The sequence below is a fragment of the Taudactylus pleione genome, unplaced genomic scaffold (genome assembly GCF_031769625.1).
Source record: "Taudactylus pleione unplaced genomic scaffold, aTauple2 ptg000223l, whole genome shotgun sequence".
NCBI classification, from domain to species: Eukaryota; Metazoa; Chordata; class Amphibia; order Anura; family Myobatrachidae; genus Taudactylus; species Taudactylus pleione.
Window position 1 is genome coordinate 2,439,286 of NW_028284625.1, and position 26,065 is coordinate 2,465,350.

The 26,065-nt window shown below is 41.2% G+C and overlaps 1 protein-coding gene across 2 annotated transcripts in view; it reads right to left on the reverse strand.

The window, feature by feature from the left end:
* Positions 1-26,065, reverse strand: part of LOC148517309 (potassium channel subfamily T member 2) — a 1,089,312-nt gene that overhangs the window by 32,793 nt on the left and 1,030,454 nt on the right. For both annotated transcript variants that reach the window (XM_088478860.1, XM_088478861.1), the window contains one exon: positions 19,646-19,946. In XM_088478860.1, the coding sequence (XP_088334986.1) occupies positions 19,646-19,946 (301 nt within the window). The remainder of the gene's footprint in view (positions 1-19,645; positions 19,947-26,065) is intronic.

Consider the following 26,065-nt stretch of genomic DNA (forward strand, 5'->3'; position numbering starts at 1 on the left):
ATTCACACACAGTTATGCCAACCTCTATGTGGGGACATTTGATGACCACGTGTGGGGCGGGACCTTTGGTGTGAGTCTTGTCCTCACTTGCAACCGGGTCGATGTTTAGGCCCTGCACATGCGCAGTGGCTGCACTGCGTATGTGCAAGCCCTGGAGCGAGAGAGAAATTCTCTCGCTCTGGAGCTCACCAACCTGGTCGGTCGCTAAAGCTGTGGGTGGTAACCCACAGCTTAGCTAGCGACCAGGAGGCCGCACTCGAAAAGTCAGAGCAAGCGCTCACTAGTTGCGACTGCCTCTGAATGAGGGCCACTATCCCAAAAGGACAACTAGTGAGGCTGAAGAAAAATTGCAGCTTCGATTTGGTTTTCAAAAGCCAGTCTGAAGTAATGATAGAGAATTTTGTAGAGAGAGGATATCCCCCAACCCTTTTGAATAAAGCTTTGGATGAGGTTCTCATAATGGATCAGATTGATCTGTTAAATCCTTCCCAGGCACATAGAGACAAGTTTAACATCACAACCACTATGTGTGAGGCCCCAGGTGGGAAAATAGTTGAAAGGATACCATATATTTGAAAATACAACAAAGCAGCCTATCAAATTAAGAATCTTATAAAAAAGAATTATTCCATCCTTAAGGGAGATCCCATTCTTAAAGACATTATCGAAGAGAAACCCCTCATTATCTTTAAGAAAAAACACATTTCTTCAGACTAAATGTTCAAACAGATAAACAGACAAATTTGTGCTAGATTCCGAGTATTCCACCAGGCTTCTACAAATGTGGGAGCACAAGACGCTTGATAAGTTCTCATGTGAAGAATAAGACTAAAGAACTCACATTGAATGTTTCAAAAAAGATCTATAAGATCAAGGAGTTCATTAATTGTAAAACAGATTGTCATATATTTGCTACAATGTAGCTGCAACCTTTCATATATAGGGAGGACTACAAAAAACCTTAAACTCAAGTTTGGAGAACACAGGAGAAACATGCTGAACAAGGTTATGATGCATAGTGTCTCTAGACACTTTGCGTTATGCCACAATAGTAAGTTAGAGGGTCTCACCATTACTGGTGTAGAACACATCAAGCACACTAGTAGGGGAGGAGACAGGTTTAAACGACTCTGTACACGTGAGGTTTACTGGATACACGAGTTCAACAGTCTTTTTCATGAAGGTTTAAATGAGACTGTTAATCTCAATGAAGTTCTTTGAAGAAAAAACCTTACACGCTCTGAGTGTAAATGATTTGGTACATTGTTTTGACTTATGTTATCATGTCTTCTTTGGAGTTTGGACTTATGATGTTCTTATTACTCATTTCACACAGGGGTAGTGCTGTTTTCATTATTTATTTAATACAGGCATAGTATAGACACACATGCATGCTGTATGAGTGGCTGCAGATTGGTTGCATGATACAGTTGTGATCCATGTGACTAATGGTGCCAGGTTTACTTGAGACATTCACTTGCTTTATAGTTTTTACTGCAGGCATGTAAGTTGTACAAATGTTCTTCTCTTGCTGGAATGAATATGTGTAGGAAGAGATGTGTGTGTATGTGTATATCTGCGCAAACATGTGTAAGATCCACAATTCTTTTTACTATTTTTTGGGTTGTCCTTCTGGTATAGTAGGCAATACTTGATGATTTACGATTGAGATATAATTATGCATTTATTTCTTTATTTATTTTAATCATCTATTTTTAAATCCATCTATTTTTGGTCTTAAATAAATTCTCTTGTTGTGTCTCTGATGTATATACTCTCTCTATTGTTTTAGCAAAACAAAATAAAATAATCTCATTATTATATAGCTAACAAATTATTTACTTAATTAGTTCACTACAATTGGTACCAAATGAAAAAAAAGTAAAAATTTATAAAGGCAAAAAAAGTCTTTTCATTTATATCTTTCTAAATGCAAAAACATTTCTTTCATATATATCTTCCTATATAAAATCGAATTAATTGAAATAATTTGGGGTACATATTAAGAAAACGAGATTAGAGTCCACATATTGAATATCCAGATTTATTGAATAAGCTTGTCTGATGTTCTTACTTAATAAGCCTTTCTGATGCTTTTATTATTTTCTATTATTATTATTATTATTATTCTTTATTGTCTTTATCTTTTAGAAAAATAGAAACATTGATATTTACAATCAGTAACTACTAGCTATGCCAGTAAGGATTCTAACCGACTAATACTGATTTATTTGCTACATACAGGTGTCTTATGAATTGGACCTGGTATATTAAGGGTGACTATACCTCTATCTAGATACACCTCCCTGAGGAAATCCTGATTGGGAAGAAACGCGTTAGAAACTTAACTAGTGTCTTTTTGATCACCACTGTAAGTCTTGGTCATGCAGCATTTGCTTCCACAAAGAAACACACAGCTGATGGGATAAAGCCATTGCTTACTGAACTGAGTGGTCCCTTATCTGGAAAGCTGAGCGGAGCCTGCCACACATATACCATACTCTGCCAGCACGTTAGTACAGCAGACACTATGCAGTAGCTGTTCCATAGTGTGTTACTATCTTCTACATCTGTGGGAAGTGGTTTTTGCCGCGAGACGGATGGAGCCTGCAGGCAGCCACGCTGGTGTCTCATTCACTACTAGGTACGAGCCACAAGCCGGGACACAGTGCGGGAGAGCAGACCCTGCCGTGAGGCAGATGGAGTTTGCATATTATAATATTATATATCCAGATAAGACATTTTAAAAGCTGCTACACTCCTGTTTTTTGGAACTCCATGTATATCCTAGGTTCCATGCATACATAAAAGGAGATATACCATATGGGAAAACAACTATCTACACCTAATATTCAGCATTTAAAATCCCAGTTGCCATAAATTATTGTGGTGATCTAGACAAATTAACTACTTTTGTTACTGTGTTATATTGGCTATTTTATAAACACTTTATGATGTTATTTGTTTCTTAGACACTTTGTATATGTGTATCTACAGTATATTCATGTATGTTACATTGGCCAATGATGTCTGTTTTTTATTATAAAATTTTTATTTGTATTAATATATTGTTTATTTCTTATACTTGGTATAGCTGCTATACAATTGTGTTTATTATATAATTTTAAAATTATTGATTTAGGCTTCAGGTGTTATACAGCGCTGTTGATTATTCTCTTTTTCTGACTCAGAATCAGCCTCGCAGTCTCTCAAGCAGTGCTATTTATCAGCAGGAACAAGTAGGAACCTAGTTCCTGAACCTCTCAATAACGATGACGTACTAATATATATATATATATATATATATATATATATAAAATTGCTTTTCTATAGCTCCAGCCCCAGTAGTTCCAGTCACCCTGCTATCAGGGAATTGGTATGAAAAACCGTCGGCCGCATGGCCGGCGGTTCGATTCCCGTCAGCGGCAGCCCAACAGAAGCAGAGCGCGACGCAGCGGAAGCCCGACAGCCCTGGAAATCCCGATCGTGGATAGGTAAGTATCCACTAACCTAACCTAACCCCCCTAACCCTAACCCTCCTTAGGGGTGCCTAACCCTAACTTCCCCCCCAAGTGCCTAACCCTAACCACCCCCTTCCCTGCTGCCTAAACCTAAGTCCCCCGGGGGGGTGCCTAACCCTAAGTCCCCCCCGGGGGTGCCTAACCATAACCCTGCCTCCCCCTAGCCTAACCCTAACCTCCCCGGGGGGGGTGCCTAACCCTAAGTCCCCCCCGGGAGCCCTAAACCTAACCCTCCCCCCACACGGCTGTCCGCTCACGGCGCCTGGCATCACTACGATCGTGATGCCGGGTGCCGGTCTCCCGGCGTCGGGGAAATGCTGGCCTCTACATCTAGACGCCCGGCATTTCACCCTTGCCGGGATAAGACAGTCGGGAAGCCGGCTGCCAGTATTTAGGCAGTCGGCTTCCCGATTGCCTCCCGCTCTCAAGTGTAAAGAAGGTAGAATTTGATTTAGTTTGAATATCATCTTTGAGCTGATGTTGTAGCAAATTGAGCTGTTTTTGTTTTGTGTAAAAAAGCAATTATTTAATTATATGATCTATTAAATTAACATTGCTAGTATATATTCATTATGTTGAAAAGTGTGCAGTCATTTTTAGAACAATAAGTGTACGCACATGAGCAAATTATGGAATTGTGAAATTTTCCCTGATCACAAGGAGATAATAATATTTCAGCTGTTCTTTGGTGTAATGATTGTAATATTTAATTGTCTGGATGACAACCAAGTTGCTTTTGCCTTTTAAAAAAATTGCTGTTGTAAATCAAACTGCAAAGTCACAGAAAATCTTAAACTATTACATTTGGCCTAATTAAAAACTTTTGATTACAGTATAGTAGATCACTTAATGTTAATTAAATATCCGACAAAAAGGCGCAGTAGTAAATGAAAAACACATCGAGAAGAGAAGTAAGAAGTGAATTTGAAAGCAATGAAGCAAGGGTTTGTTTTTGTAAACCAAGAGGGTTATGTGTCTCAGTCCATCACAGTGATGAATTCTTACAAGAAACACTTTCAATCTTCTTTTAAAACACACGGGAGAAATGCTGTGTCCCGCAGCGATAAAAGACAGCTACAATAAGAATGCTTTGTAGAATATATTACACATTTCTCCATTGCTGATTCATGAATAGAAATGGATTACATTGCAGATGTGCATCCCCATAATTTTACACCGCTCCTAACACTTCAAAAATTGATCTCTAGGCTAACATAGCCACATGTGCTTTGCTGATAAATTGTTCTGGCAGTCAAATAAACTCTGGGTTATATTCAGGCTCTATCCATCACACAAATCATTTTGAATCTTTTCCTCAGAATTGTGCCCTCTATTCAATCTCTGATTGAATCCATTTCCTGCACATATTATGCTGTATATGTATATTGACAGGAAAATGGGGGTGATAAATTTAGAACTATATAAACACATATATAAGGTTTTCTAAAGGTCTTTCTTTCATATGCTCTCATATCATATCATCAATGCACTTTTTATATTTAACTACCCCAGACCAACATTATCTCTCTCACAGTCATCTTCTGCAATTTTCTTCTATTATTCCTCCTTCACACCTCACCAAACCAACAGTTCAAATTCCTCCTCCCACAACACTGCTGAATAAATGTAAACATCACATATCTCCTTAAAATTCTCATATAATATTCTTTCATATAAAGTATTACAGTAGCATTTCACTATCTCTGTTAATATAATCTAATCCCTTTTGAAAATATCTTTGCTTTTTCAATGGTGCTGGATTTATGTGAAATATTTGTGATTGTTGCACTATTTTAAGTACAACATAAAGCTGAGAGAAGGCAAATTAGACTGTAGAGGGTTAAACCATACTTGCCTAACCTCCCAATTTGGTCGGTAGCCTCCCGAAAATCGGGTGCCGCTCCCGGCTTCCCGGGAAGGCAGGCAATCCTCCCGCAAGCTGCTGACCCTTCCTGCCCCCCCGCGATTACACTAAATTCCCCGGCAGCAAGGGGGCCTGTGACGCGATTCATGCAGAATCGCCTAATTTTGGCCCCGTCCCCTGCTTCACAATGCCGGGATTATCCGCATTGTGTACCAGAGGCGGGGTCAAAATTACGTGAGCGTGTGGCCACGCCTCCTGCTATGCCCACAACAGCTGGCCACGCCCCCTGATTTTGCCGACCTGGCTTGCTTCTCCCAGAAGGGGCATCCAGAATATTGGCATCTCTGGGTTAAACACTGAGGCAGAGCCAGGCTTGAGTAAAAAAAAACCCTTTCTCGTGACTAACAGCTTGATTTGCCTAATGGCCAAGCACTGACCAACAAAGGGGTAATTCTAGGTTTTAGTAGTTTATATTAGGCTCTTTGATTCAAGCTGCCTTACCTACCTCCCTGTTTTTTTCCTTTTCTAGGTTTCTGCATTTTGCCTCTGTTGTTGGCTGGGAATGGCAGAGCAACAATTTTGTTGTGCATACAGTAGCTGGTAGACTCTAATTTACAGTAGTATTCTAGTGCTAGGTTAAAAGTGTCTGTATTCTGACTCAATAACCAGGCTGTAAGTGTAAGGCCCCTGAGATAATTCCTCTGTGTATATCTGTATTGAACCAGTACTTACACCAAGTAACCCTAGGCTGCGTTGTATAGGAGGAACATCGGAATCAAGATTAAGATCCTTCAAGTTGGTGGCATGATCATTGGAGGGAAATGCTTCCATTACCCTTTGGCTGTTAGAGACAATCTTGTGGAGCCTGAGGTTTGCTACAGAAAGCATTTCTTGTGTTCTGGTGAGAAGATCAATTGCCTCTTCGCTTGTGGGTAAGGATTTTAGTCCGTCATCAACGTAGAAGTTCTTTTCAACAAAATGATGACCATCAGATCCATAGTCATTGTCACCCTCCTGGGCTGTTCTCCTGAGTCCAAAGATTGCTACCGCAGGAGAGGGGCTGTTGCCAAATACATGCACCTTCATCCGATAATCTATGACTTCATTGTTGACATTGTTGTCCTTGTGCCATAAGAACGTCAGGTAGTTCCAATTGTCTTCCCTGACTATGAAGCAATGGAACATTTGCTGGATGTCAGCTACTACTCCAACAGGTTTGTGTCTAAAACAAATTAGCACTCCTATGAGGCCGTTGTTTATGTTTGGCCCAGTAAGAAGCAGGTTGTTGAGAGAGACACCTTCATACTCAGTGCTGGAATCAAAAACTACTCTAATTTGGTTGGGTTTCAATGGGTGATACACTCCAAAGGATGGAAGGTACCAGCATTCTTCTTCTTCCTTTACTGATGGTGCAGGTTCTGCATGATCGCTGTCAAATATGTTTTGCATGACATCCACAAAATGTTTCTCCATCTCTGGTTTCTTCTTTAGAGTTAATTTTAAAGAGGAAAATCTAGCAACTGCTTGCTGTATATTGTTTGGTAGTTTCACTCTTGGAGAGCGAAAGGGTAAAGGTGCTACCCAGCTGTTGGAATCATCCTGAGTGAAATCTTTGTCCATTACCTTGAGAAATTCTTTATCTTCTCTTGCAGATGCTAACTTGTTGTCCTCACTCATTGAATTAAACACTGCTGATCCAAGACTGTCATCCCAAGACAGTAACATGTTCATGTTATCTTGATGGTCATGCTGCAATTTACTGCTGTCCAGCCTTTCTTTCACCCAGTAATGATGTGAGCATGGATGAAATGAGTGCTGTGACCATTAGGCAAGATGTTTGTCTTAAATGAAGATATCCTGGTAGGCTTCTTCATCTTGTCTATCCAGACATTGCCTATGATGACCCAGCCTAGATCAAGACATTGTGCAAATGGAGCATCATTTGGTCCATTGATCTGCTGGCGTACTTTATGTACCCTGAGGATGTCTCTACCAAGCAGAAGTAAGATCTCTGCATTTTTGTCAAGGGCTGGTATTTCATTGGCTATAGGCCTTAGGTGAGTGTGATGAAGAGCGACCTCTGGTGTAGGAATCTCCTCTTTGTTGGATGGTATCTGGTTACACTCAACAAGTGTGGGTAAGGGTATCTCAAGATTGTCCTTGAGAGAAGCTACATCGAGTCCATTTGCTTTTCTTCCAGAGACCTCTGTAATTCCACTACAGGTACCCAAGGTGTAAGGGTAAGCATCTCCCTTTACGTTAAACAGATCAAAGAGTTCTGGTCTTGCGAGTTATTGGTTGCTCTGGTCATCTTTATACCTTTAGAATCCTTTCTGGCTGTCCCTTGGGGTATACTGTACGTTGACTAGACATATCTTTGCACAAGACTTGTCACAAAGATCTTCGCTACAGAGTTTAGTGCTTGAAGAAGATACAGTAGTAGGACTTGCTGTTTGATCTGCATTCTCCCTGCCATGATTTGGTGCAGAAGGAAAATGTGCAGGCGGTGTAGGATTGGATTGAGATGGGTGAAGTGCCTGCACATGGTCCTAACTCTAAATAGTGGTTTTACAGTCCTTAGCAAAATGTTCAGTAGAGGCACAACATCTGAAACATACCCCAAATTTCCTTAGAAGTTCCCTGCGTTCCTGGAGAGGTTTCTTCTGAAACCAATGCATTTCTTGAGGGGATGAGGCTTCTTATAAATGGGATACAGGTGGTTGGGGTTTTCAATCCATTCACCTTAGCTGCTCTTGTCAGGAACTGATGTTGGAGGGTGAAGGATTTCAGTCTTTTTTACTGACACTGGACCTCTGTGGTTCTTGTAGTTAGAGCATGAGCTGTCATACTTGGGAGTAGGTGAACCAAGATGACTTGACTCACTGTAGGTGAAGCTTGGGTCATTCTTGGATTCTGCAATGTTCCTAATAAACTCACAGAAATAGGAAAAGGGAGGAAAGGAGACTAGATTTTCCCTATTGTATCTTGAACCAAGTGTAGTCCACTTTTCTTGAATACAGTATGGCAGCTTGGAAACTATTGGGTTTACCCCATGAGCTGTATCCAGGTAACTGAGGCCAGGTAAGTGAGTATCCGTTTTGGCCAGCTGGAGCTCAAAGAGTAGGTCACTGAGCTCTTGGAATTTCTCATTGTCCTTGCCAGATATTTTTGGAAAATCTTGCAGCCATTTGAACAGAGCATTCTCTATGGCTTCAAGACTTCCAAAGCTTTGTTCTAATCTTTCCCAAGCAGCAGTAAGGCCTGCCACAGGATTATTAATGTGAACAGATCTGAGTCACTTGACACATTCTGTAGACTGTGGGCCAAGCCAAGTGATCAGCAGATTTAGGCCCTCATTCAGACCCACTCGCAAGTGGGCGTACGCACGTTCGCCGTACGTAAAAAAATATTTAAATTCAAGCACTCGCTCGTTTTTTCCTACGCAGCTAAAAATCCGCCCCAAACTCAGGCGACCCCTCCTCTGACTAACGAGCGTGCCAAATAGCGAGCGTACATCCCCGAAATGGCTTGAAGGGAATGCACGCACAAGTACAAACCGGAAGTGGGACTGTCAGATTCCGATTACCTGCTCGTTTTTTCGGCCTACCTCCCTCAATCGTATCATGCCAATCAATGTATCAATTAGCTTAATTTTTTTTTTTTTTTCAACACAATGCAATAAACTTTAATCTTGTCCGTGTTTGTATTTGCTCGCAGAATACGTACGGCTGAAACCTTCGCTTTTATTGTTCCAAAGACATGTTAGCCCCAATTAAACAATTGTTCTATTTGTTTGTCTCCCCACAATTTTTCTGTGGTTCATTTCTTTATTTAAATTTGCTTACGCATGTCACTGCATCAAGCCTATCATAACTCTCAAGAGATTTGTGGCCCTGTCGAACACATGACTCATACACTAACCAATAGAATTTGTCCTGTTAATTTCCCAAATACATTAGCCAATCAAATTTTTTTGTGGTGCTTTATTAAAAATATTTTTTCAAAAAAACACCATTGCCATCATACGATCCGCCGCATTCACCAGAACTGCTGGTGCTGACGGAGGTGATGGACAGGAGGATCACCAGTCAGCCTCCACCCATCTCCAACAGGTGCAAGCGTTCCGCATATGCGGAGGTACGTCGACGCCTGCGCTCCTTCGGCTCACGCCGACATATTGGCCAGCTGGAGCGCAGGTGGTCGGACCTGCACCGGCGGACGCCCCGCTTGCTGGCATGCTTTCGCATGCAGATTGCGGAAAGTAAGTGTTCTGGACTGTGGTTTTCAAGTTTATCTTGTGGGCCCTAACTGCGTGTGCATGTTTTCATGTCTGTCCTATTGAGTCATTGTAGTCATATCTGCATGTGCATGTTTTCATGTCTGTCCTATTGAGTCATTGTAGTCATATCTGCATGTGCATGTTTTCATGTCTGTCCTATTGAGTCATTGTAGTCATATCTGCATGTGCATGTTTTCATGTCTGTCCTATTGAGTCATTGTAGTCATATCTGCATGTGCATGTTTTCATGTCTGTCCTATTGAGTCATTGTAGTCATATCTGCATGTGCATGTTTTCATGTCTGTCCTATTGTGTCATTGTAGTCATATCTGCATGTGCATGTTTTCATGTCTGTCCTATTGTGTTTTTTTTTTTTGTTTCCTGTTGAAACTAACCACAATTTTTTGGTCATTTTTTAGGGGCACAGCAAACACTACGGCGGCATCGCCACACAAGACGCCGGTCCCAGCCCCTCTCTCCAACCCACAATTCCTCTATTCCCCCCTCCTCCCCAGACCCTGTGGCCGAAATTTCTGGCCTGCTTCCCCTCCAGCCCAATTCCCCCTCTCCTCCATCCGTCCCTCCTCCAAATACTCCCTCCCAGGATGGCGAAAACACCTTGCCCCTCGGGTTGGGTATTGTAGCCACCTCCGAGGTGGTCCAGGGAGTGGCTTCTGGCTCTCTCGTTTTGGAGAACGGTATGTTTTTAAAGTTTATTTTGGACACCACAAACTGTTTGTATGTAATCATGTGTCGTCCCCATTTTTTTTTTCTTTTTTTCGCCTTAGGGTATTTTTGGGGGTTGTCTTTACCTGTTCCTGCTGATGTCACCATACACATATCACACCTGTGTGCCTTTTTTTAGGGCCCTTGTATTTTTGGCATACAACATTTTGGGGTTCTGGGTTTTATCCATGTAATTTATTTTTGGCCCACAAGCTTGTAAGTTTGTGTTTGCTTGTTTTTTGTTTTTTTACAATGTTGCTTTATTATCGATTTATTAATCCCCAAACTTTTGTCACCCACAGAGGAACAGAGGCGTCGGGAACAGATTGTGAATTGTGTGGGCCATATGCGGGAGCAGGTCACCGGGCTAATGCAGGGCCTTGACCATCTGTTGGTCCTCCTTCGGAATTAATTTTTTTTTTTTTTTTTTTTTAAATTGTTTCTTAATAAATCGGTTTAAAATCAAGCTCTGTCTCATGCATTTGGAGTAAATCAAAGATTCTTTACACTGACATAAGTAGACTCTTCAAGCAAGGTTTGCCCCAGAAACTCACTACAGATTGTGTGTTGTATTTTGAATGCAAACAGGCACAAGAAACACCTCCCAGTACCAATGTCATTTTCCTTTTTTGTGGTGGTCAACATGATAGTTTACACCATTTTTCTGGTTCCTATTTGGTGGCCAAACTGCTTAGGACAATCTTACGAAGGCAACTGATTGTACACGATTCCTTGTTGTGTTGGTTAGTACCCCGAAAACATATTACATTTTAGCTCCACTTGCTTCATTACTGGGTTACCCCTTAGGTAAAATTAACGTTTGGGATTTTGTTTACACTTGCTTCTAACGTGCCCAAAAAGGAAACAAATTACACTCTCCAAATATTTATTCACAACAGAAATCAAAATACAAAGTGGTCACTCACAAACAAAACACACAGTGATAATCAGAAAAACTCCACATACCAAAAACACTAAACAAACACACAACAAATCAAGAACTGGTTGACGAAGGTCCATGCCCACATGATTTCACAAGTATGGCGTTGCAATATTGGTGTCAGAATATATTCCCGAAGTTTCCACAGAAAGGTTTTTGAAGGGTAGCAGGAAGTAGTCATCGTGGGAGTGCCAAAGATTATGCAAACAAACAGAAGATGGTGCAAGAATTAATATAAAAAAGATGAACGTTAAAAAACCGTAACACATTAGGTATACACACTGTTGTTTGATCAATAATTACCTAAAATATTGGGCCACCACATCATCGCGTATGGCCCCCCCACATACTGACCTCCGACCAACCTTGGGGGGGCCATCCTCAGGTAAGGCATCCTCTGGCTGCATTGGAACACCACTTCTTATGGCGATGTTGTGAAAGATCCCACACAGGACCACAATTTTCGAAACCATATCCGGCAAATACATGAGCTCGCCACCAGAGCGGTGGAGGCATCTGAATCGGCCTTTTAAAAGGCCGATACAGTGCTCCACCACTTGCCTGGTGGCTGTAAGTGCGGTATTAAACTCACTTTGTGGACCTGGTGTGGGAGCCAAGTAAGGAGTGAGCAGCCAGGGCAGGCAAGGGTATCCACTGTCTCCTGTGAAAAAGAATAGACAACATCAGGATCACTGTGTATCAAGCTTAACATTGTTATGTACTAAAGGTCTACACTTACCCAGAAGCCACGCATCACCAGCTTGTAGGTTGTTTAATTTGTGCCATATCCCTGATTGCAGGATGACGAAGGAGTCATGTGCACTTCTTGGTAATTTTGCATTCAGGGACAGGATCTGGAGGGAGGCATCACATACCACCATTACATTCAGAGAGTGATAGTGTTTCCTGTTTCGAAATATGGCCTCCAGCCGTGCTGGAGGCTGAAGTGGTATGTGAGTACCATCCACAACCCCTATGATGTGTGGGAAGCCAGCTATTTGGTAAAAATTGGCCTTGGCCACCCTAAGGGCACCCATATCCAAAGGCATTTGAATAAAATGATGGAGGTGCTTGAAAAGTGCCTCCATCACTGCCCTCAGGATCCGGGAAAAGGAGGATTGTGAGATGCCTGCCACTATTCCCACCGTTGTTTGAAATGATCCTGAGGCACAGAAATGTAACACCGCCATAAATTGCGTAAGTGGTGGTATTGCTGTAGGACTGTCAATTTGCCGCTCAAGATCACTCTCTATTAATGAGAGAGTGTCTATGATGATTTGGGGAGGAAGACGGTAGCATCTTAAAACCTCATCAATGGGCATTCCAAAAAGGGTGACACGTGTTCGAAATATCTGGGGCCTTGCATGCCTACGATGCCTACGCCTGGGACGAGATTGAGGTTGGTCGGCTTCCGGGAGCATGGCCAGAACAATCCGCCCTAGATCAACCTGAAATAGCAAGATTGTAATGTAAGGCTTTGGACCCACCCCAAAAGAAAATTCAAAACAACTTAGCTTGATGATACCATCCATTGCTGCTTACATGCCGGGGTATTGTCATGATACGTCCAAACTGAAATTAATCACAAAAATTATTAGAAAATTTTCACTCTGTGCATTTTTGTTTCTAAATTTTGTGCTAGACCAAACTTAAAATATGCGAAACACACATTTGGCAAAAGAGCAAAATGACATTGCACACAGTACATCAAAATGGGTTGAAATGTTTGCCCAAAAAGCGAAAGGGCAACCTCAAAAAAATTTAAATGATTAATAAGCATTTAAAAATGCGCAAATTAGTTCGCAAATACAAGTCCCAATAGTAAGTAGTAAAAATGCGCTAATTAGTTCGCAAATACAAGTCACAATAGTAAGTAGTAAAAATGCGCTAATTAGTTCGCAAATACAAGTCCCAATAGTAAGTAGTAAAAATGCGCTAATTAGTTCGCAAATACAAGTCCCAATAGTAAGTAGTAAAAATGCGCTAATTAGTTCGCAAATACAAGTCACTATACAAACGGTGAAAAATGCGCTAATTAGTTCACAAATACAAGATAAAAAATGGACTTACCAAGAGCAAATATATGCGTCCAAATCAAAAGGTCTTAGGGTCCGAAATTAATCAAAAGCTAAAATATATGAAATTATGGATCCAAAATTTACAAAAATGAAGAAACACAATGAAACAACAATTGATCAAAAGTTAGACTTCACAAAACTTACCAAATCAAGAAACGAGGTAAAAAAAATAAAAAACAAAAAAGAGAACGGAAAATAAAAACGCAAATCTACCAAACAAAATAATCTCCAACCGCCAACTCCTTTATACGCAAACAATAAACTCCAGCCAAGGTAACCTCCAACAATCCAAAAACGCCACCTCGACTCGAGACACACCAAGCCATAAATAGTGTTTCGTTTCCCGCACAAATTAAGGAGGGATCATAGGAACGCACAATCAATGATGTGGCCGCAAAATAAGGACACATGTATAAATACGTCACGAAAACACATTTAAATTCTGGGGTATTTCTTGATTGGACCTCAGACATGGCGACAGACCAGGGAAACAATGCCCAAGAGTCAGGCGGTAAGTCTTTCATGCATTTTGTATCAATGATTAATTTGAAACATAAGATTGGGCAAGTTGTGAATTTGTGAAATCTGAATATTTACACAAATAGGTGAGGAGGATGACATGGAAGAGGCTGCCGGGCCCAGTATTCCGGCCAAAGCTGCCAAAAAAAAAAGGCAGCCACATTTCACAAGAAAGGAGATGGAGGTTTTGATCCAGAAGTGTGTGGACATCCTGCCACAGGCAGACAGGAATATGAGTCTAAGCCAGAAGGGGAGAATGTGGGAAGAGGTAGCCGTTGCTGTCAATAGGGTGGGTGATTATGTCCGTCTAGCCCGGGATGTCAAACGGCGGTAAGAAAACACTTGCCCCCCCTAAAAACAAACACCATTTTAAACAAAAGGATAATGGCTTCCATTTTTTCCCACAGATGGGGCGACTTCAAATATCGCCTAAAGCAAAAACTCGCGGACAGGGCTAGGCATGCAAGGGGGACAGGTGGGGGTCCCACCCCTGTGTCATTGGAGTTGACTGATTTAGAAGAGCTGGCACAGGGGTGTGTGCAGCCTGTGGAGGTGTTTGGTGTGTCCAACATGGATACGGACATGCCAGACTTTGCGGCTCCTCATGTTGTCCCAGGTAAATCTTTGGATGTCATCAACTCTGAAATGTTATTGTGCCAATATGTAGATTCTAATGTGAGGCTTTTCTCTTTTTTCCTAACAGAGACACAGGCGGATGAGTCTGCTCCAGAGGGGAGCCTTGGTCGCCGAATTTCTGCTGGCTCGGCAGGGGAGGAACCAGTACATCCGGCTGAGGACCCTGCAGAAGCCAGTCCAGGGCAATCCCCCTCGCAGGCAGTGTCCCTCCTCACAGAACTCAATTTCAAATCGGATTTCCATACGGAGATTCTGCAGAGGATGGACGCCAGTCTGCTACGGGTGGCTGAGGCCCTGGAGCAAAATGCTGCGGCCAACGTGACCATTGGTCAGGCCCTGGCGGAAAATACCAGGGCCAACATCCGCATCGCCAATGCCCTGGAGCAGCTCATTCGCCAGCACATGGTGGAGCCGACCTCCCTTCCTGCCAGAACATCAGGATCCTCCACCTCTGGCACAACATCAGCCAATCCTCCAAATGTGCCTAGACCTGTGCCTAGTCCAGAGGCCACAACATCTGCCTCTGGACAGGCCAGCCCGATGACATCCCAGACCCGGTCTGGCGCCCTCCCTCCCCCATCCAAACGGGTGAAAAAACGATGACAGCAATGGTGACTTTTCCCACAATCCTTCTGTGCTTGGCTCATATTCCTTTCTGGTCAAAACGTCCCTCTCCTTTCTTGTGAAATGTTTTAAAAAAATTTTTGTATGTTTATGCCAACAGTTATGTTGGGCCAATTTGTTTGATTTTGGGACATATCTTTGGCAAAAAAAGATGTTCCCAAATTTTTTATTTTTTTTTATTTTGTTTGAGCAATAAATTGAAACAAAAAATCTGACATTGGATTGTGAAATTATTGTACAAATGGGTTAAATTTAATCCTGCACCAAAAGGCAAAAACTGGGAAAATACAAAAAAAAAAAAAATGGGCTCTTTAAGGAACGTTTAAAAAATCATATAACGAGGCAAATTCAAGAGGCAAAAATAAAATGGTGCGAAAATTAAAACATGATGACATTATTGTTACAATAGGCCCTAACCACCAAATTGAAGGCACAATAAACCCCCACAAATGTACGCAAATTGATTGTGTTATCCTGACATTAGCAGCTCTGATTTCCACCTGCGTACGGTTTTGTGCTATCCCAAAAAACTGATTTCAAAACACATACCAAGCCGGTTTTCAATCCAACACTAAATGCTTTTCAGCCCTCCCGCGATTAATCGCAACAACATCGTGGAGTCCCGGGACGGAGGAGAAGGCCATCGCCAATGTGGTCGAGTAATCCAGACCCTAAGCTGTGCGAGCATTTTGAAGGGAAAGAGGATCATCCAGTGACGTATGAGTCGGTCCGAACACATTTTACGCTCGCATTTGCTAATGTATGTACGCCCCAAAAACGCCTCGCCACGCCTGCGTTTTTCCATCTCCACCCCCGTCAACACCCAAAAACGCCCTGCTCTGTCAATCACATTTGACATGTCACTTCCTGTACGCTATTTGACGAACGAGACCAAAAAAACTCGCAATCTGCCGTACGCACATGCGCACTGTTACACCGACGCATGCGCGGTTATTCAAAATCGGAACGCAACGAGCGTACTGCTGTTTGCGAGTGGCTCTGAATGAGGGCCTTAGTTCTTCAGCACCAGTAATGCCAAGATCACTAATTTCGGTTCTGAAGGCACATTTCCAACCTATGTAGTTCTCCGGCTGGTCGTCAAAACTAGTGGGGGTCTTAGTAAGTTCACGGCGAACCATGTATCTTGCAAAGTCTGACATATCTGTTTTCTCTGACTTTGGGCAAGGAATTGCTGGCTGAGTAGTGCTGTTCATATTTGTGGTGTTCTGGGTAAGAGACATAGGGAGATACGGGGCTGCATAGGCATTCAGCCTAAGAGCTGGTTTAAAGTCCATAGGTCTCACTTAATTTGAAACTGTGTGGTTGCCAGGGACCTGGTGACTTACTGGCATATTGGTTTGCGACCAGGCGTTTGTATATTGGGCTTGTTGAGGTGTTGGCCTTGGTGCATTGTGGTGTGTGAAAATGGGTCAGGATGATAAAGTGGTTAAGCATTGTACTGACCTTGGATGTGGCGTGTTGCATAGGGATCTGAGTCCTTTTGCTCTGGAAAAATGTCTGCACTGTTAGGAATGTCTGCAGCAACCAGGAGTTCACTGTTTTGGCTTAGGACGTACTCTCTTGTGTGCTTAAGAGAATCCTCTGTATCCACTTCACTTACACTGATGCTGTCCTTTTCACTTCCAATGGCAGCTTGTTCCAAGACCTTTAACCGTGGCGTGCTCACATTGTTTCTGTAAAGCTTCTATTTCTGCTGCTCTAGCTTCCATTTCTGCCTTTTTGTGCGCTGCATTGGCTTCCATTTCTGCCTTTTTTGCGCTGCACTGGCTTCCATTTCTGCCTTTTTGTGTGCTGCTCTGGCTTCCATTTCTGCCTTTTTTGCGCTGCACTGGCTTCCATTTCTGCCTTTTTGTGCGCTGCATTGGCTTCCATTTCTGCCTTTTCATGTGCTGCTCTGGCTTCCATCTCTGCCTTTTCATATGCTGCTCTGGCTTCCATCTCTGCCTTTTCATGTGCTGCTCTGGCTTTAATTTCTGCCTTTTTTGCGCTGCACTGGCTTCCATTTCTGCCTTTTCATGTGCTGCTCTGGCTTCCATTTCTGCCTTTTCATGTGCTGCTCTGGCTTCCATTTCTGCCTTTTCATGTGCTGCTCTGGCTTCCATTTCTGCCTTTTCATGTGCTGCTCTGGCTTCCATCTCTGCCTTTTCATGTGCTGCACTGGCTTCCATTTCTGCCTTTTCGCGTTCTGCTCTGGTTTCCATTTCTGCCTTTTTTAGCACAAAGTTCGCTTGTATTTTGGTAGTCTCTGCATCTGCACACACCTTTATAAGTTGCTCGCTGAGCATGGAATATTTTGACTTAGACGATCGTTTTGAATGCCTGGTGGACACAGAAATATGTGATGTTTGCAATAATTGTTTTGATTCTTGCCGCTGTCCTGGTTTTAACTTCACGTAATAACCTTCTTGATCCAAATTAAGATCATTAAAGCTTTGCAATTCTTCTAAAGAATCCTGAGTATTAAGTTTTTTCAGGATGCTTACATATTCCTGTCTTTTAACTTGCTCATATACTGAACAAAAGTGTCCTAGAGCACCCTCTAGTGCTGACACATCAGAAACAGGTTGAGAGAGGGTGGACATATGATTTAGTAACTTTTGCCATAAGTTTAAAGGTGTGTACACACTGGGCGATCAGGAAAGACAGTACGATTACGACATCGTAATCGTACCGTCATTCCTGATCACCTGTAGTGTCTGCACTGAACGATCAGTCGTTCAGTGCAGGCACAGTCCATCATTCCTGAACATGCCAATCTGTCATCATTGGCAGATTGGGCTGCATGTTCAGGCGATGGACAATGTCGGAAACGACCAGCAGGAACGCGCATCGCTGGTCGTTTCTGACATAAAAGTGCACAATTTGTGCACGATTACTGAGCGATTGCACAATTACGATGTCGTAATCGTGCAATCGCTCAGTAATATCGCCCAGTGTGTAAGCACCTTTAGTCATCGGAAGATAGTTCATGCTTCCTACCTTCAAGATTCTCTTTAACCTTCTACATAGGCTTAGCAGGGCATTTAGACTGCAGGTTGGAATTCAGTACTTCTCCTTGTCTGATTGCAGATATTGTTCTCCTTGAACATGCTGCACAGTGTTCCCTTCAGCCATGATATCACACAGGTAGAATGGATCTGAATAATACTGGAGTGTTTGTAGCTTGCTAGAAAAATCTATGCTGTAGTGTGTAGCTGCACACACTGATGATTTCTTCTTACACTGTAGGCAAGATTGTTAAGTGTCTTTTCACTATTCTGACTCAATAACCAGGCTGTAAGTGTAAGGCCCCTGCTATAATTCCTCTGTATATATTTGTATTGAACCAGTACTTGAGACTTTGTCAGACAGTGTCAACTCAACTAGTAAGGCACGTATGAAGAATCTAGATGAGGGTTTATTTCAAGCTGATATTCTTGTAATTATACATAACATAGTAGGTGAAAAGATGATAATTTGCCAGAACTCAACAAGTGCAGCTGCAAGCTAAAATTGCAGACACACACACACACTGAGCTACAGGAAGAAATGAGGCTTGATGACATCAGACCCTAGCTACAGAAAACCAGAAAGGACAAAATTAACAAGATGCAAAGCCTTGCAATGGTAACATGACAGAAATGAACAGCATATGAGACATATATATAGTGGGACATGTCAGTCTACATAGAGTTTAGTAACACCATCTAGCGGAATGGGCCTCCTTTAGGCTTGATATAAAGGAATAGGGATATTATTTGAGCTCTGCACTAGGGGCTGAATGCTGTACCCCTTTATGTCATCTTTTTAGGCTGCTGCAGTATTGCAGGGCCTGCTAATTTCATGCTGATCTGCCTGCCCCCTCCTCCTTGCCACCATTTTTACAGCTATCTAGTTTAATTGTTATGAATAAATTTGATAACCTATTTAAATACCAAAGCATTTGTGTAATCTGGGTATATATGTTGTTATAATGATCACAAGATGTTATTACAAGATATTTATTATGAATAGATATAGTGAAGTAGCCTTGCATTATCAATGGGTAAACAATGGCAGTAAGATTAATGCTCATTTTCTTCTGCATCTGACCTGGTTGCAGTGCCAGGAAATTATTAAAGAATAATTCAACCTTAAAAAGTTCTGCTCCAAAATGGAAACATGGTCACTTCAAGTTTCTGTAACTTTGAGGTTTTACTAATGTTATGAATGACTGTACAGTTTATCTGTGAAATGTGTACTTTACAGTATATGCATTTGGGACATTCATTCCCAAAGTCAAGGATTATGTATAGCGCACTCACCAACTATCTGCTTATAAGTAATTAGATAGCAGGTCCATCCACCTGCATTTTGTAAGTCATTGTCAATGTGTTCTCTTATTGAATGCATAATGTATTTAGTAAAGGCTAAATATGCTTATATGCTTGTTTTTTTTATATATGTTTTTGTACATACCGTAATCTGTTGTTGAAAGACCCAAATGTTTCATTCTATTCTTAACTAGTTCTGCAAGTTCTTGTCTCTCGGACCTCCTGCATAATGTCATCCTTTGTTGGCTTATCCTCTCTGCTGTTTTATTAGAATGTCTGGGAACTTTTCTGCTTAATCTTCTTGCCCACTGCATGCTCTTCCTTCTCAGTAGGGGGTGCTCTGACTGGTCACTGGATGTGGAATTTCGATGGTTGTTGCGGTTTGCTGATGTCTCTTTGGTTTCTTTTGTGTCTTCCCACTCCTCAACGCTGATTGATATCTGTGACTTGTAAGAAATACAGGACATTTTAGTAATGTAAGGAGACTAAGGGCCTGATTCTGAGCTGTATGCACACAAATAGTGATTTTTAGTAAACTGTGCATCCACATTATATTATATTTCTGGGTGATACGGAGTTGGACAGATGGTGGCTGGATCTCTTCTCTTGTGAAATGTGCATTTCTGTTTGTCAACTGGGTGGTAACATTGCAGTCGCATGCAAGAGATCCGTCTCGTGCTATTGTAATGGGAGTGTTGTGGGCATGTAGCTAGAATCTGTGCTGTTCTTAGGTGCATGTACTGTGAAACAAAGCCTGTTTCTAAAATATCAAGTGCTGATACTAATGATGATGCTTGTAGCTGTGGACCGGAAAACAGTGGGTGATTTGGATTCCGCTTGAAGCCATACAGGAACTCGCATTAGCATATGGTAGGAAAGCTGGTTTCTGTGGCTAACCACAATTACAGCCATTTTGCGTCCAACTCAGAATCAGATCCTAATAGGTAAACTTACTAAGCGAAACTTCTTTAGCAGTTTTGGATGTTGGATTTAAAAGGGCATTCATATTAAATACAAAATGAGGCATATTTTTTATATTTACAGTAATATTATAATAACTTATAATATTATAATATTATAATATTATAATAATATTAAATTGAGCAGCCAGAACAGCTGAATACACGGCGGATTTGAAAAGCTGTGCTTAGTAATACTACTCCTACAGTACATCTGAAACATCACCTAGAGCAAGTCTTCAACCATTTCCCTAAATACTTGCAACAGAACACATGGTCATCAATAATAATTTCTTAATGCAATAATTATGTGTGACCTTTTGGACATATTTCAGAGTTTAAGGATACAAGAGTATATACTAGACAACCTTCTTGTTACAAGTTTATTCAACGTAACTCCAAATCATTACATTTGCTTGTTACAGCAAAATGGGATGAAGTAACATTTCTAATTCGTTGATGTGTCATAACACAACAAAATGAACCTGCATGTCTAGAAATTCAATGTTATGAAGTTTTACATTTTTTAGCTGAATCTAAGAATGTAAGTATTTATGGCCATAATTTTAGGGATCACTCAACCAAGACATCACAATTCTATGTTTTTCACTATTTTACAGATATATATTAAAACATTCTATAAATTTAATTGTGTTTTTTAAAATAGAGATGAGTGCATGACCAGATTAACAATGGGGTGTATGGCGCTACAGCTCCAAGCCACCACATAAATATAGGCTTATAAAAATAGGTCCGCCATCATGGCAGGATGATGATGACCAGCCACCAGTTGGCCACATGGTCTGCCATAAATCATAAATAATAAAATTGCATTTCTATTTTCCTGATAAAATTATGGAATTGTTATACTTTTACATATTTAAGGAGACATTGGGACCTTTTATTGTATGGGATATATATGCTCATAAGGCACTGGCCATACCCATATGGTGCTGGTCACAACTTCTCTGCATCTCGTAACAGGCCCTTGAACATTATTGTCCCTAGGCCCATTTTGGCCTTAATCCAGCCCTGGATGGGTGCAAACTACTGTAGTTGGGTCTTTTGATAAACAGTTATTTAGTTCACATCATATACCAGTAAAAGCTGATCCTAGGGGTGGTCCAAAATGTTACCGAATTAAACAGGTGTATACCGCTGCATTGCAGGGCCTGTTGTGTCCTTGCATATTCTCAGAAGAGCAAAGTGAGGGCCAATAAACCAACATCACCTGAATCCCCTTCATCTATGTGCCCCATGGTCACTACACTCAATATGTCAGGGTGTTATTCTGATATTGATCAAGGATCAAGGAAGCATGACCTGTAAACACTGTTAAACTATTTGAAATATATACTTGTAGCGGCACAAATTCGAAATCATGGAATCCTTTAATGTTTGATGTCCACAAGAATGACTTTCTCTACCTTGATCCATCTTTGAAAATTAGCCAAACAAATAATAGTTGTACTGTTTAAAATCAAATCATAAATCAGATTAATAAACCATAAATTTGATTTTCTTTTTGTAAAAATTACTGAACATCAGTAAAATAAATATTTGTGGTCCACCTGTCATGACAGAGAGACACTCGGGATACTCTGTTGCAACTGACAAAAAATGGAAATCATTGCAACTTGTTTCAGTATTCAATTTTTGAAGCCAGCACAAACAGAACTTTGGGGTGTGCTACAAATGATCTCTAATGTTTATCAAGTTGAGATTTCTTACCGTATATTTAGAATTTCATGAAGGATTGTATTTAAAAATATTGGCTTAGTGCTTCCCAATAGAATTTATCACATTTAGGGGTATATTTATCAAAGTTCTTATTTTCTCTTTCGTTTTGATGTTCGATTTAGCTCACCTCAAATCGAATCAAATCAAAAGTACAAATCCCTCTTCAAATCCCACATTTACTAAAATTCGATTTTAGAAGCATTTTCTAATCAAATTCAATTTCGTTCATTTTACATAGTGATTTGCTGTTCGATTTTGCATGTTCATGTAAAAATTGAATAGCAATCCCACTTCAAAACGAACTTCAAAGCCCTGACTACATAGAACTGCTTCATGCTTTAATTTTCAGCATGAGTAGTTTGTTTTGAGACAGATACATGCATACATCAGTGAGATGCATGCATGTATCTTACTGTAAAAAGCTTAGAAAAAAGTGCCCCCCCCTTAAACAGAACCAGCCCTGGACTTTTCAAAACCAGTCCTGGTTGTGTTAGTAGAGGGAAAAAATTGCGTAGAGTTCCCCTGTACTTAGCACAAACAGTACCAGGCTCTGATCCAGTCCTGATTCGGGAATTACAGGGGAAAAAATGCATAGGGTTCCCCTGTAATTTCCACAACCAGCACTGGACCTTTCTAGCGGGGAGCTGATGCCACAGCCAGGGGAGCCCTTTCACTGGCTCCCCTAGCAGAAGCATCAGCCCTGACCGCTAAAGCTATACTGTCACAGTGTGTGTATTGTGTTTTTTTAAACATTTCTTTACAGGTGAACTACAGGTACTAGTGGGCCTTTAATGCTTTGCATGCTGGTACTTGTGGTTCTCCAAGTACCAGTATGTGGCGGAGGCTTGCTGGGACCTGCAGTTCTATTTGTAAAGACAATGTTTATACTCTTCTTTTTGTACACTACACTTACACTATCAGTCAGAGCGCCGTTCATGTGGATGTGGCCATTGTTGCCACTGACCCTGGCCAGGGCCATTGTCGATCTGGGCGGAGGGTCCGTTCATACAGATTTCCTTTTTGAGAATTGAAGTAGACACCATCGAGGGTTGCTGTCGGCTTCCAGTGGAAAAAGTTGATTAGGTGCAGTTGACTATTGCTTCGGGGTTGCAGGTTGGGAAGGTGACTTTGCATCAAGCGTAATATCTTTTGGAGCTTTTTTAATATTACTTCTATGGTAATTCCTATGGGTAGAGTTTTTGGCCACAAGTCAGAAAGGTTTAAACCCCATCATTTCCTGCACCTGTCAGCGGAAATTAAACATGATATGCACATTTGGTCTGTTTTTCTGTCCAAGCTTAACGGGGTTAGTTTTTGGGCGCAGCCAACACGCAATAATTGGGACTTGCAGCTATTTACAATGGCCACTGAGTCATGTGCTTACTTGGTCGGGTCGTGGTGTGTTACTCCTTGGCGGTCAGCATGGGTCGGGAGGGTTTTGACCAGAAAATTACTTCTCCTTGAGCTTTTTCCAATTATAGTGGGCCAGAAGCTGGGGGGAACGTCTATGTAACTCTAGCATAGTATTCTGGTGCAACAATCTTGGCGTAATTCAGGCTGTTAACCATCAGCATGCATCCTCCTTGCTGGTTCTTGGGTTGCTTGCTAGGTTAGTGTTGCACTGTTTAGTCTGCAATGTCAGCTTTCAATCTAAGCATGTCCCTGGAGTCAAAAATACCATTGCAGATGCCCTTTCTAGGTTTAATTGGGTCAAATTTAGAGAGTTGACGCTGCAAGCAACCCTGGATGGTGATTATTGTCCTACTTACTGTAGATCTGGCAGGTCATCAGGCCGGAATGGAGGAATTAGCAAAAGGATCTGTTGCTCCAGGAACTTTATGCTCATACGAAGCTGTTTGGCATGACTGGGAACAGTACTGCCTTTCAGCTGTGAATTCAGGTAAGAGTTAGCATCAATTGATGCACTCTTTTATCTGGTCCTATTTTGTTGCACATCGTTCCTTGTCTTCCATGCATAAATGGTTGTCAAGGGTGCATTATTCTACAACCTGCTTCGTCAGCCTGACCCTACACTGAGTTTTTTGATAGTTAGTGTGCTTAAGGGGTGGGAAAGGGCCAGGCCGGTTTGAGAAGATTGTCGGCATCCGATTGATATAAATTTGTTGCCACATCTATTGACAACAGTCGAAGGTGTCTGCTAGTCTGCATTTGAGGTTTGTTGGTTTAAATTGACCTTTGTGATGGCTTTTCATGGCGTATTTCAGGTCAATGGGCTAGTGGCGCCGGCGCAAGCAGGTGCGTTGGCTCTTCTTTATCGGGCATATTGTGCAACAGTGATGCTCTGTTGTGCAAAATATGTCGTTCCAAAACTGACCAGATTGGGTGGGGTCGGTGGTTATCTTTACAAAAATGGCAGTACACCTGTATCTCCCCTGTGTATTTAGCGCATGCATATTTGGAGTTGCGTCCTTTGCATGGGGAAGCGTGGCTTGTGCATGCGGATGCATCCCATGTCACGAAGTGTCAGTTCGGTCAGGTTTTAAAACATTGTATTGCGTCTTTAGGCCTCACTCTCCATGAATATGGTACTCATTAATTTTGAGTTGCAGCTGCCACTTCTGCTGTGGCATCTGGGTTTTCACCCTCAGAGGTTAAGGCTCTGGTTTGGGGGAATTCAGGTGCATTTTGTCATTACGTGGGTCCGAGAAAGGTGATTGCTAGCAATTTTTCAGCATGCTAATCAGAGGTTTATGTTATATTCAATTAAATTGAAAATGCACTCACCATTTGTAGGTGGTATATGAGCGTTGGACTAATTTCCACTGTGGTCCTACGGTGGTTGCGAGATACTACGTTGATTCGATGTGTTCTTGGATCACTCAGGAATGGTGTCAGTCATTAGGGAGAAACACACATAACATGCCTCCATAGTGCAAATCAGTAAACCCAAAAGATGTCCTACAAAATTCTGTAGGGTACTCCCCTTCTGTGGGGTAAGATATAAACCTTGGACATTTATTTTTAACAACCGATGTCTGTCAGTTATATGGGATTTACGGTCCTTGGATCCAAAAGACTCATTTATGAAAAAATCAAATTGCTGTATTTTTTTTATAAAAAATACTTTTATAGGTCCATAATTGGTGTAACCTAATTTACATCAATAATCTAAAGGACATAAGATACACGATAAAAAAATATATATATTCAAAAAATATTTTTTTAAAAATAAATAAAATATACTAAAATAATTAATAAAGGAGTGAAGAGACCAATGAATGGTTACCTAGGCTAGGTAACCATTGATTGGCTCTCTTCACTCCTTCATTAATTCTAGTAGTAAATTATATTTCTTTTTAAAAAATAAAATTTTTGAATATATATTTTTTTATCGTGTATCTTATGTCCTTTTAGAATTTTGTAGGATTTTTTTGGGGTTTACTGATTTGCACTATGGAGGCATGTTATGTTTGTTTCTCCCTAATGACTGACAATGTTCCTGAGTGATTCAAGAACATATCGAATCAACGTTGTATCTCGCAACCACCTTAGAACCACTGTGGAAATTGATCCAACGCTCATATACTGTACCACCTACAAATGGTGAGTACATTTTCAATTTAATTGAATATAATATATTCCATTTAACACTATCACACGCTATTAGTTTTATATTTTTTCACATATTTCGGAATACACCGCGAACAAGATCAATTCTATCTACAACACAGATCTCAAAATAGCGCTGGAACTATTCCATTTATTCACAATTACTCTCTGGGGGCACTGTTAATAGGTCCTTGGTGTTCCCAGCTGTACATCTGGATCTATTGGATCTTACAGAGAATTTGGCGCTAGTCATACACATCTCTATCCAGAGGTTTAGACTACTCGCTGTTTTCTGG